Here is a 12,330-nt window from a genome sequence, read left to right as displayed (position 1 = left end):
ATAGGGTGACTGGGTCATGGACATTGGGGAGGGTATGTGCTATGGTGAATGCTGTGAATTTGTAAGACTGATGATTCACAGACCTGTACCCCTGGGGCAAATAATACATTACATGTTAATAAAAAAGTAAATAAAATTAAAAGAACTCCCCCCCCAAACAAATCTATGTATGTTTATATCTGTATTAAATAGAAGAAAAGACCCAAAGACCCAAAGTGGGCTGTAGGTGAAATGTTAATAGTGATGAAAATACACATTATTTTTCATTATTTTCTGTGTCTTCCTCAAAGGACATGTGTTTATATATGATGACAACACATTGAACTTTCAAAGCCTCCAAAGTATTTTTATACATGCTCTCTCATCTGGGCCTCACAAGTACTCTGAGGTAGATCAGTAATAGACATCAGTGTTATAGGTGGGAGAAAGGGAGGAGACAGGCACACCCCTCAGGCACCCAGGATGTTACATGCGGTGAGATTACTCCATGTGTATGGCCAAGTGGCAAAGCCCGGGAAACGGAAGGTGAATCAGTAGTGCTTTAATGAAAGGAGAATGGTTTAGGGCAAAGAGTGGCTTTTTACCTCAGTCTGGTTCCCTAAACTGATACCTCGTTCGTTTTTACAAGACTCAGAGGCCGGGGGTACAGTTTGGTTTTGAGACCGGCGTGTCGGTTTGATTTTCAGCTCTGGGACTGCCTAGCATTTAACCTGGAGAGTTATTTCCAACACAGGGCCTTATTTTACCTCTGTATAAAATGAAGCAAATACTACGAGCTCTTATCAGGATAAAAGGAGTTCATGTGCAAGAGCCCAGTCTCGAGCTCAACAACTATTTAGTTGTTTAAAGAGCAACTAAAGAACAGATCATGGGGAAAAACCCTAAAAAAAAAAAAAGAAGTGTGGATGCAGGGCTGTCTGAGCAAATATTAACTAATGTCTTCATCCTCATTGGTGAGGGGCTGACAAGGATGATGGGTGACAGTACATACGGCTCTAAGGGAGACAAAGACCTTATTCTACTGCAGACAGCAGCAACTTTTATTAATCTCATACGGTATGGGACAACGTAAGGAAGGAGGTTAGGTCCTTGTAAGTACAGCCAACATGAATCTTTCAATGATAATGTTATCATTTTGAGATGCATAAACATGGACCAGGTTAAGGATGGGTGATTTTTTAGTAAGAAACATACAGATGTATCCCAAATGTATGTAAATGTACGCTGCGAAATGCTGATAACTCTAGGTCAGAGATACAAACGAATTATAAAGTGAATAATACAGTAATAGGAGAGCGTTTGTGCTGGTATCCTTGGATTGTTCAGCAGCCTGTTTAAATCTAGCCCAGTCTCTCCCTGCTTTCTATAAATGTTTGGAATCCGTGTGTACCCTTCGCGGTTCTATTTGATTTTACAGTGTTATCAGGCAAGTGATTGCTGTCAAATGAAGAATGATTGTTTTGTCTTTAAAAGACCTTGCCCATGAGCTGGGGGGTGGAGTGTGCTGTGAGGATTAATTCCCTGGGGCCTGGATTTAGTCTGGGCGGGTCTACTGCAATCAGTATACCCGTGCCTGTTACTTAACGGCTGGTCAGCAACGCATGAAAGGATTGATGGATAATGTTGCTTTGCAACGTTGGGTTGGAGGAGTTTCAGAGTAGTTTGCACCAACTGTCAGCATTGTTTATTGATAATAGTGAGATTGATGATTTGCATCTAGTCTAAGTGAGACCCCTAAAAGGCTCTGCTGCAGAAGCTGGGTACATAGTAGGAAAATGTCCATGTGACCAGTAAAATACAAAAAATACTAGTGGGGACTCTCTCACAGAAGTAGCCTGAAATACTATTGATGTGGGAAACAAAGGCAGAAGAAAAAATATTAAATTTCCTTACTACCTACCGCCCATTGACATGTCCTTGAAATAGGCAGAGTGACATTCCTCTAGGGACTCAACTGCCTCGATGTTTACACTTTGCTAAGGGCAGAAGGCAGTCCTAGCCCAGTTCCCCCCTCCCCAGGATCCTGTAAGCCTACTTTAACATATAAAAATTCTTTTGGAAACTTCCTTATGTTGGCAATTATCCCTCAAGCATATGACCCACCAGTATACATCTGAAGGGTCTCATGTCTAAGGTTTTATTAGAAAGTAATAAATGACCTTTTCCCAACAATAACAATAAAATGAACTTTCCTCAAAGTCCTGGAAATCTTGTTTCCAAAATTCCTAAGAAAATCATGCTATCCCCTCCCAGCTTGAAAGTATATAATCAGCCTCTCCTCATGACCCTGGTGCAGCTCTTCCTGCCCATGGGGCCTGTCTCCATGCTTTAATAAAACCGCCTTGTTTGCATCAAAGATGTCTCAAGAATACTTTCTTGGCTATTGGCTTTGACACCTAACGTCTTTCCTACATCACTACCAGTCGAGTTCAGAAGATTACCCAGAGAGCATGTATAATGGAATATTAATTGCTTTAATATCCTAATTCTAATTAAAGTTCTTCAGTTCTTATACAGGTAGATTATTGAAATCCCAAATACTGGGGACAAGAATCTGTCCATAAACATCTCTTATCCTGCTTCATTTCCAAAACATGTAAAATGTGTTTGTCATTTTTTTCAGACCCCCTGGTTGTGGAATACAAGGCACTGCTGGTACAACTACCCCTATCAGGTAAGGAGATGTTACATCTGGGTCTTTACATGCACAGGGTATCTTCCTTAGGTCAGGTTCATGGTTTTAGGCCCCTGCCTCCACTCCTGCTGCTTGATGCAGACTTGGCCTCCTTAAGGGAAGTAGCTTGTCTTCTCAGTGAAGTTCCAAATCAAAGCTCAATTGCTTTAGCAAGTGGAATAAGCTGGAAGGTGCATTTGCTGAGGAGTGAGATACAGTCAGTTCAATAGCTGGGGGATTCCTGCTTCTAATAGCTGATCTATGTCTAATTACCACAGAAGAGAGCCTGAAGACCTGAAACCAGCAAGGGTCTATCTGGACAGCGAGCACGCAAAGTTCAAGTGTAGAACTGTGGCAGACAGGTGGAGTTCAGGCCACTCTGTGGCTTATGAGCAACCTCTAAATACATATATCAAGTACCATTTTCTTGAGCATGGAAAAACAGGCTTGTATGATTATAGTAGACTTAAAACCATCATCAGCAATGAGATGAAAATTACATCCCAGAAAGGGAGCATTTCAGATCCCTGCCTCCAACATACCTTTGCCTCTGTCCATGAATTCAATATTAGCATGTGTTGCATCCCTCAGATCAATTACTATCTGAATATCATAGCTGGGTCTTTTCTTGTAATTTAACTGAAAATGTTATGGAATTCCAAGTTATTTGAAATATATTACATAAGAAAATCAAATGCAGCAATGTATTTTGGTGATAAAATAGAGAGTTATATATTATGATAGGCACTTTGGATTTTTTACTTTAACTTCCTTCCATTCCTTGGGTTGTCTTTTTAGAGGCATTTGGTCTTTTGGGTATGTATAAAGTTACTGGGGAGCAAGCATGCTCTGTACCTTCTCTGTCACACTCTGTGTTGCAACTGGCTAGGGACCGGTTTGGAAACTCCTTGGGTTGGTTCAGGGCTAGAGACACATTGAAGTGGAATTCTAGCTTACATTTCCATCTCTTTCATGTAGTTTATTCAGATTGGAAAAGAATGTAAACAAGCAGTATGACCTGGTTAGAGAAAGCTGAGCATTCCCGGCTTTCTAACAGAGACTAAAGCAACATTGAAACCAATCACTTACTGTGCTCAACTGCAATTCTCGGGCTCCACTGCTGTTTTACTATCTTACCTACTTGGGATATTGTCATTATACCTCTCTTTGTGTCCTGTAATAGCATATTGAGTTGAAAAATCCAAATATATCTAGAATTCTATTTATATATCTAGAACCTTCTAGAAACTGTAACTCACATGTGGAGGTGGCAGCTGCTCCAATGCACTGCATTTGTGAGGTAAATTCTGTCCTATGAACACCACTGAGACAAACATCACATGAAATGTAATACCTACCCTTTATAATGATGATGTAATCTGAAATAACTTTCACATTTATGGCTAAAGCTAAGGAATTGCTTTTTTCTGAGATAATTAGTTGCTGGGGCAGTGGCCCAAAACTGTAGTTGCTGACCGTTTCACAGACAAAACTAGAGATTTAACATGAAAATTTGAGGGTCTGGTAGATAGTTATATTTAAAAATAGGAAACATTAGTGTGCCTGCCTAACTCAGTTGGTAGAGCACATGACTCTTGATTTCGGGGTTGTAAGTTTGAGTCCCATGTTGATTATAGAGATTACTTAAAAATAAAATAAAATAAAATAAATCTTTAAAAAATAATAAAGCTTTGTGCAGTGGCAGTATTGTAGCCAATGAGGTTTATCCGAGGCGCCATTATTGCTAATTAAAAAAATAATAAAATGGGGGTGCCTGGGTCATGATCCCCAGGTCCTGGGATTGAGTCCCATTTTGGGCTTTTTGCTCAGTGGGGAGCCTGCTTTGTCCTCTGTCCTTCCCCCTACTCTCGTTCTCTCTCTCTCTCTGTCACTTATTTTTGCTCTCACTCTGCTCTCTCTCTCTCAAATAATAAAGTCTTTAAAAAATGATAACAATAATAAAGTAAAAATAAGAAACATCATTAGCATAGAAGGAAAGATACTGTGTGGGGGGATTCAGATCAAGATTGTCTTCTGCTAAGACATCCTTACTTATAAATGAAGAATTTGGCATTAGCCCCCCAAATCTAGAACTAGTTCATGATCTCTCATAGGAACAGTGGTCAGCTTTGATAAACTCTGTATTCTAATAAAAAAAAAAAAATCAGCTCTTTCTTTTTGTATGTGTGGGGGGAAAAAGCATGTAATTATTATGTGTGTAATTAGAGTGCCTTGTTGGTAGCTATGTTTCCATAAGTATACAGATTACAGTTCAGAGTCAGTCCCAGGCCTTAAGGGTACTTTTTTTTTTTTTTAAGATTTTATTTATTTATTTGACAGACAGAGATCACAGGTAGGCAGAGAGAGGCAGGCAGAGAGAGGGGGGGAGGCAGGCTCCCTGCTGAGCAGAGAGCCCGATGTGGGGCTCGATCCCAGGACCCTGAGATCATGACCTGAGCCGAAGACAGAGGCTTTACCCACTGAACCACCCAGGCGCCCTCTTAAGGGTACTTTAAAAGACAGATCATGCTCATGAAGCATATTTATTATGTCTTTAACATGTATATTAAATAACTGGACATATATTTAGTTGAGAGTAGTCATCTGTTGCAATTTTATTAAAGGCACACTGCTTCTTGTGTATTAGTATATATGTAACTTATTATATGATGATTTTTATATATGTGTATTTATTTTAAGTTTAAAATAATGGAAAGTGGCTTTAGTTGGCCCTGTTTAGTTTGTCATAAAGAGCCCAATTTGGGAATGAGAACCCCTAACAGGGTAGTCACAGAGCCTCACTACCCGGAAGACTGGTGATTGACCTTTCAACCCAAACCAACTGCTGGCAATTGCCAGTCAACTATACCATCTAGAAAATGATGGTACTAATTCCATAGGATTTTTATGAGAGTCAAAGAAATTAACATGCAGGTAAGCCTTGTCAGCTGCAGAGCATTCCTTGAATGTAGCAGTTTTGTAATGTGATGCTCTTACAAACTCAGTGGTTTCTAAGATGTGCTCTCACTTGTCTTCCTAGCCCTCCATGGCTTTTCCCAGGTGGTGGTGCAGGAAATCTCATTAAAACTGAAATTTAACCTTGGCTCCAAAGGTCCTAAAGCCAGTGCCCTATTTTCTAGATTCATTGCTGCCATGTGTCTGACCTGAATACCCATCCCTTACTGCTAATGCCTGCAAATTTTTAAAAGGACAATTCAGTGGAAAATATATGCTCCCTGGGGGTGGTGCTGAGTTTGATAAACACACTGATACTCATTGTCTCTCAGAGCTTGGGTATCGCTGGTGGTACAGCATCCTGTACCCCCTCACTGTTGTCAAAGCTCAGTGGGAGGGACAAATGTTTTCTTTAGTGCCAGTGCATAAAGCTGGTAGACTTAGTAGTTAAGTGAGTGCCAGCTTCTCTGGAAAGTGATTTGTTATGCTTCTATTAGTTCACAGAGCATTAAAGTTTCAATTGTAGTTACTGTGTATACTGTTACATTGTGGATAGCTTGGAGATGATGCATTTCAAAGGTCTTCTGGTAAAGTAAGATATTTCATTATAGCTTAGTAAATACAATAAATATTCCTGACTTCTGCTGCCTCCCTGAGCCCCTCCCCATTCCTGGACCTCTGAGGCAGATAGAGCAGGTGTCACCTCCATTTTACAATAAGTAAATTAAGGCCCAGATTTTATACCTACTGAGCTATGGAGCCAAGACTTCGTCTCAGATTTCCTGGCTGGGGGCCTAGCCTGGTATTTCTTGGCAGCTTCCTTTTTCCTATGTCTTTTAATAAATATTTTTGAGTTACCTTTTTTTATATTTACAATGTATGGAACATTTACTAATACCAAGAAAGCTCTGATTAATGCAGAACTTGACCTCCATGACCCATCTGACACCTACCTCCATTGCCCCTGTACTATGGAATTTCACAACACTTTCCAGAGTTATTCTTTTTGTGTATGTGGTTGGTTTTGTTATTGTTGTTTGTTGTTTGTTTTTTGGGTTGTTGTTTTTTTTTCAGGTTGCCCAAGGAATCTTACAGATACTTATATCAAGGAACTGTAAATCTTGTTGTTAAAATAAATAGTGAATTGGGTACCAAATGTTCCTATTCACTGACACTCTTTTGCTGGGGCTGTAACAAAACTTAAGGCCATCCCACTGCAAATCAGAGGCTTGCTTCAAAGCCCTTCTTCTCCACAGAAAGAATGGGGCTGGGATTCGTGGAGGCATAACACCGTGTCCCTTTGCAGCCCTGAGCTTGAGATGCTGGGGACACAAATTGGTTTCCTATTAACTATTAATCTTTCCTTTTTTTCTTTGATCCTCAGCCACTCACAACTGACCTTCACTACTATTATATCCTGGAGCTGTCGTTTTATTGGTCTTTAATGTTTTCCCAGTTCACTGATATCAAAAGAAAGGTAAGAGTGGTTGGGCTGTGAAACGCTTGCAGATGTGTGTGCTGGGTGGCCCCTGGCAGATGGGTGTTGAGTCTGAAAGGCGCTCACTCCTGTTCTCTGACAGGGCTAGCTTAGTCCTGCTTTCTACGTTACCACAGAGAGGTCCTTATTTTGCCTGTGGGGCTTTATGTTTTTTTCACATTGGCTCTTCCCTCCTTCCTCCAAGTCTGGTGTTCTTTTCTCCGTGAAAAAATATACCAATGAATCCAAACAGCAGCAATTTCTCTCTGTCTGATTCACAGAGCCCTCTGTTCTTCAGATTAAATAAAGAAGAAAAATTGTATCTGTAGCCCTTGGGAGAGAGTAAATTCTCAGTGTCCCAGCCCCATGAATGAATTTTTCCTTAATTAGAATTATCCAACATCCAAATACATCATGAAAATACAACTTGGCTCCCTGGACTGTGGTCAGCCTCCACCCATCCCCCTCACCGGACTGGCTTTTGCCGTGGGTGCCTTGAACTCCTCAGTGTTCAAACCCACCCCTTCAAGCTCTCATCCTACCAGCTTCTGGGAAGAATAGACACTTCTGGCTAGCTACTGCTTGTAATTTTTCCATCATACCATTTTCTCCAGACTCCCATATTTGGATCATTCCTTCAAAGTCGTCTTCGGGGCTCCGCAGCCCGGTGCCTCATGCGCTCATCTGTGCAGGGTCTAGTCCTGGATGACAGGACATCATCTCCGGGATGACCAGCTTATATCTTTCAGCATTACCAACCATAACTCATGTACCAAGAGCTCCCAAACGTTTCTCTTCAGCCCTGGGTTCTCTCTAGGTCCACACTTCCACAAATCTAGGCATAAGTTATAGTAATATGTTCTTTGTATTTATTTTCTCATTTAATCTTCCCATCAACTCCAAGATCCAGTTCAATCATTTATTGTTTATCCTCATTTTGTGAATGAGGAAACTGAATTTTACTTGCAAATTATTTCCAGCTGAAGACATGATCATCCCTTAGTCTTTTGGTTCTTCCGGGAAGCGGAAGTCACACAAGCTAGGGTTTTCCTTTGCCCTCCTCTTTGCTTCTCCTTATACTTGAACTCTTAATATCATGGACACATTTACCTAGAGCCATCGCAACTTTTTTGCTTAATCTGTTGCTGCAGTAGCCTTTTAAATAGTCCTCCTATCTAAACAGCCACCTAAGTTATATTTCTAAAACCTTCAGGACAAAGCCAGTCAACATGATTCAAAGCTACTTTCCAGTCTCATCACCATCCTCCAGCCTCCCCGTCTGACACACACATATATCCCAGCAAGAGTATCTTCTCATCACTGATCGCACATAACTTTTTTCATGCACCTTTTTTTTTTTTTAACAAGACCTTACCTTGGCTAGAATATACCCTATTTCCCTCTTCCCAAACCCAGCCTAGTCTTTGAAGGCTAATTCAATTCCTCCAGAATTTTTGACCACTCCTTCTTCTGGGTTTAGTTTACAAGCGCCCAATGTGTACATGTTCTGTTTTTTAACTATATTTATAACCTCTGAGAGAGAGTAAGCTTTCAGTGTCCCAGCCCCATGAATGAGCTTTTCCTTCATCAGAGTTATCTAACCTCAAAATATGTCATGAAAATAAAACATTCTTAAATGAACTGTGACCTGGTGGCCTGCCTCTGTCCCTTCCCCAGACTTGAAGGGCGAAAGAGCAAGATATGTTTGTCTCTGTGCCATGGCCATCAGTGCACCTGCTGGTGATGAGGATCAGTAAGTTTAGGGTGAGTGAGTAAACGGACTCATCAGAATGTCTTCTGACTTACTAATGGAATACCTTCCAAAGTCCTCTGCAAACAGAACTATGTGTTGTCAAGGAGCACAAGACTGGAACAGTGTAACTTCCTTGGTTAGATCAGTAAGCTGCTGCGTTACCACTTGGTATCCAAGTGGCTGCAGAAGAACACGTACGAGCCTATGGCCCTGCTACCTGTGGCCCCTTTCCCCAGGGGCATACCGGCCTCTTTCCTCCAACACTGGCTCTCTGGGCTGGCCCAAAGCTGGCTTTCCTTACCCTGTGTGACTGCACTGCCTGCCTGAGATGTCTGTTGTTTGATTCTCAGAAAGGGCTGGTCCCTGTGAGAGCTGGAGCTTGGCAGAGCAGATAACTCATTGACAACTATCATTTGTGGTTCCTTCCTCATTGTACCATGCTGGGTCACTTTCTGGAAATGTTTAAAGATACCCCAGTAGTGGTAGGCCAGTCAGATTAGATCTCATCTGTCTTACGTGAAGAACCTTCTTCATTCCTGTCCTTAGTACTTGTAGACGGATCAAGTCCTCGAGCTAGGCACAGTGCTAGGCTTATTGTGCCTTTTACTCCTTTGTTTTTTTAAACCTTTAACTGTGGTAGAAATACAAAACATAAGATTGTACCTTCTTAACCATTTGAAGTGTGCAGTTCAGAAGTTTTCCACATATTCACACAGTTGTGCGACCAGTTTCCAGAACTCTTTCCATCTTGCATAACTGAAACTCTGTACCTGTTAAACCATAATTCCCCCATTGTCCCCTCTCCTCCGGCCTCTGACTGCCACTATTCCACTCTCTGCCTCTGTGTACCTCATATAAGTGGAATCGTACCGTATTTGTCATTTTGTGGCTGGCTTATCTCACTTAGCATAATATCGTCGGGATCATCTCTGCTGTAGCCTATGTCAGAATGTTCTCCCTTTATAAGGCTGAGTAATATGCATTTTGTTTTCTTTTGTGAAGCACTTTTTTCCAGGTAGCTACAGAAAAAACTTGCATTAAAAAAAAGGAGGGTTGAATATCTTCCCATTTTGTAGCTGGGAAAATTGATATGTAGTGAGTCTATGTAAATTTTTCAGGGTTGTGCTGTGTGGGAATGAATTAGAGCCCTAATTTACCCAGCGAGTTTCTGTGATTTGCTCTGAGATTAGACATGTAAGCAATTCTTGTATTGCCTTGCCTTGCCTTGCTCCTGACATTAGAGGTAGTAACCCTTTTGCAGCTCTTTGCCATTTTTAGTGGTTTCTCTTTTGCTTACTGAGAATTAGCTGTGCCATCTAGAGTCAAATAGATTAATAAAAGCAAGACTATAACTGTACTCGGCTCCTAATCCCAGTGAGACATTACATACCGAAAGTCACCAAACCCCTTCTGTTTGCTTGAATTTTCTCAACGTGCATTTAACATGTATTTTCAGTGAGCCAAGAAGACTCATAAAGTCTTCATTTTTTGAAGTCAAGTGACCGTTAGCTGATAGCTGTCATAAGGGGATTATTTTCTAGGGTTGAAGTGTATCGTGTTGTGTGGTTTAAATATATCTTGCCTCTGTGTGGAAACCACCTATGTATAAGAAGAGTGATTTTACAGTGAAGTTCGTGGAACTGATCTCAGGCTGGTACATATTTTCAGTGTTTCACAATGACATCTCTGTTTTTTTCTTAGTAAACACCAATAGCTTGTTTTAGACACATGGCCCCTCTCCCTTCTTCAGCTGGTCAGAGTACCTTTGGACATTCCTGGTGCAGTTGGTTTCTTCTTCCTTGCACAGAGTGGGAAGTTACTCAGCACAGGTTTTATTTTTTTTATTTTTTTTTCTATTTTATTTTATTTTATTTCTTTTCAGTGTTCCCAAATTCGTTGTTTATGCACCACACCCAGTGCTCCATGCAATATGTACCCTCCATAATACCCACCACCAAGCTCACCTAACCCTCTACCAAAACCCTGTTTGTTTCTGAGTCCGCAGTCTCTCATGGTTTGTCTCTGTCTCCCCCTCCTATTTCCCCCAACTCCCTTCTCTCCAACTCCCAATGTCCTCCGTGTTATTCCTTATGCTCCACAAGTAAGTGAAACCATATGATAATTGACTCTCTCTGCTTGGCTTATTTCACTCAGCATAATCTCTTCTAGTTCTGTCCATGTTGATACACAAGTTGGGTATTTGTCCTTTCTGATGGAGGCATAATACTCCATAGTGTATATGGACCACATCTTCCTTATCCATTCATCCTTTGAAGGGCATCTTGGTTCTTTCCACAGTTTGGTGACTGTGGCCATTGCTGCTGTGAACATTGGGGTACAGATGGCCCTTCTTTTCACTACATCTGTATCTTTTGGGGTAGATACAAATTGCAGGGTCATAGAGAAGCTCTATTTTTAATTTCTTAAGGAATCTCCACACTGTTTTCCAAATCAGCACAGGTTTTCACAAGGAAGGCCTTTTTCCCCATTGCCATCTCTCCTTAGTGAATCGCAGCTCCCGTGTTTCTCCTTTGCATCTTGCTGACTGTCACTGCAGGTTCTTACTGTTCGTCTCCATCGCGCTGATGCCTGGAGGATCTGCTGTGCCGTCCATCAGTGAGGATTAGTCCAATATCCTGGCTGCCAGATACATTCCCTATCTTGTATTATCCCTACCAACTATTAACTGAACCCTATAACAACAGCCTGCCTCCTCACTATAAAATAGAGAGGTTCGAAGACATCCATCAACGACTCGGGATGGAGGGCTTTTCACAGGGTTTGAATAGAAAGTTGTAAAGAATGTTTCTTTGGTTTCCCTCTTAAATGACAAGGAACTTGAATGGCCATTTCAAATAGGGGCCAGAATTTATAAATGTTGAATCTGAAGGCATGCCTCAGACTGTTAAAAATCAATAACTGAAGTGAGGTTTAGAAATCATTTTTTGTGACTTAATGAGTTCATAAGTCTTTTAAAGTGGCTTTTATATTGATAAATGCTTTTTCCCTAGAAGTATCCTAGTATTGCCAATCTTTTTTTTTTTTTTTTTCTTAGTTTCTCTGTTTCCAAATGCCTCTCTCTTGATCCTTTCCAGGGTTGGTACTTATTTGGTGAGTGATGAGACATATTATTATTAACCTTTCCAGAAAGGACGGGCCCAGATGTAGTCATTTGGTATAATGGACTTATAATTTAGATGTTCTATTATGTGCTACCATGATATTTTGAGAATTTTATCTTACTTACCTTTTTCTTCTTTCTTCCCGCCATTTCTTCCCTTTCTTCCTGTTTTCCTTCCTTCCTTCTGTGAACCCAAAATTATTAAGGTATCTTATTAAAACAACAGGTGTACTCTCAGTATTCAGCAGTACTGGAAACATCTTTTATATCCCAAGGTTTAATTTTTATTAAAAATCTGTTCTTTAGCACCTGTTTGCAATGAGTGTTTCTCGTGCACATCTAAATTTTCC

At 40.8% G+C, this 12,330-nt stretch overlaps 1 protein-coding gene across 2 annotated transcripts in view; it reads left to right on the top strand.

Annotated features, from left to right (window-relative positions):
- The window catches only part of CERS6 (ceramide synthase 6), a 314,028-nt gene that overhangs the window by 230,350 nt on the left and 71,348 nt on the right, over positions 1 to 12,330 (top strand). For both annotated transcript variants that reach the window (XM_082689256.1, XM_082689255.1), the window contains exons 5-6: positions 2,624 to 2,674; positions 7,014 to 7,106. In XM_082689256.1, coding sequence (XP_082545382.1) covers positions 2,624 to 2,674; positions 7,014 to 7,106 — 144 coding nt within the window. The remainder of the gene's footprint in view (positions 1 to 2,623; positions 2,675 to 7,013; positions 7,107 to 12,330) is intronic.

Source organism: Mustela nivalis (assembly GCF_964662115.1).
Source record: "Mustela nivalis genome assembly, chromosome: 11".
NCBI classification, from domain to species: domain Eukaryota; kingdom Metazoa; phylum Chordata; class Mammalia; order Carnivora; family Mustelidae; genus Mustela; species Mustela nivalis.
Note: the sequence above shows the minus strand (reverse complement) of the source record. Positions and strands in the feature narration are given on the sequence as shown.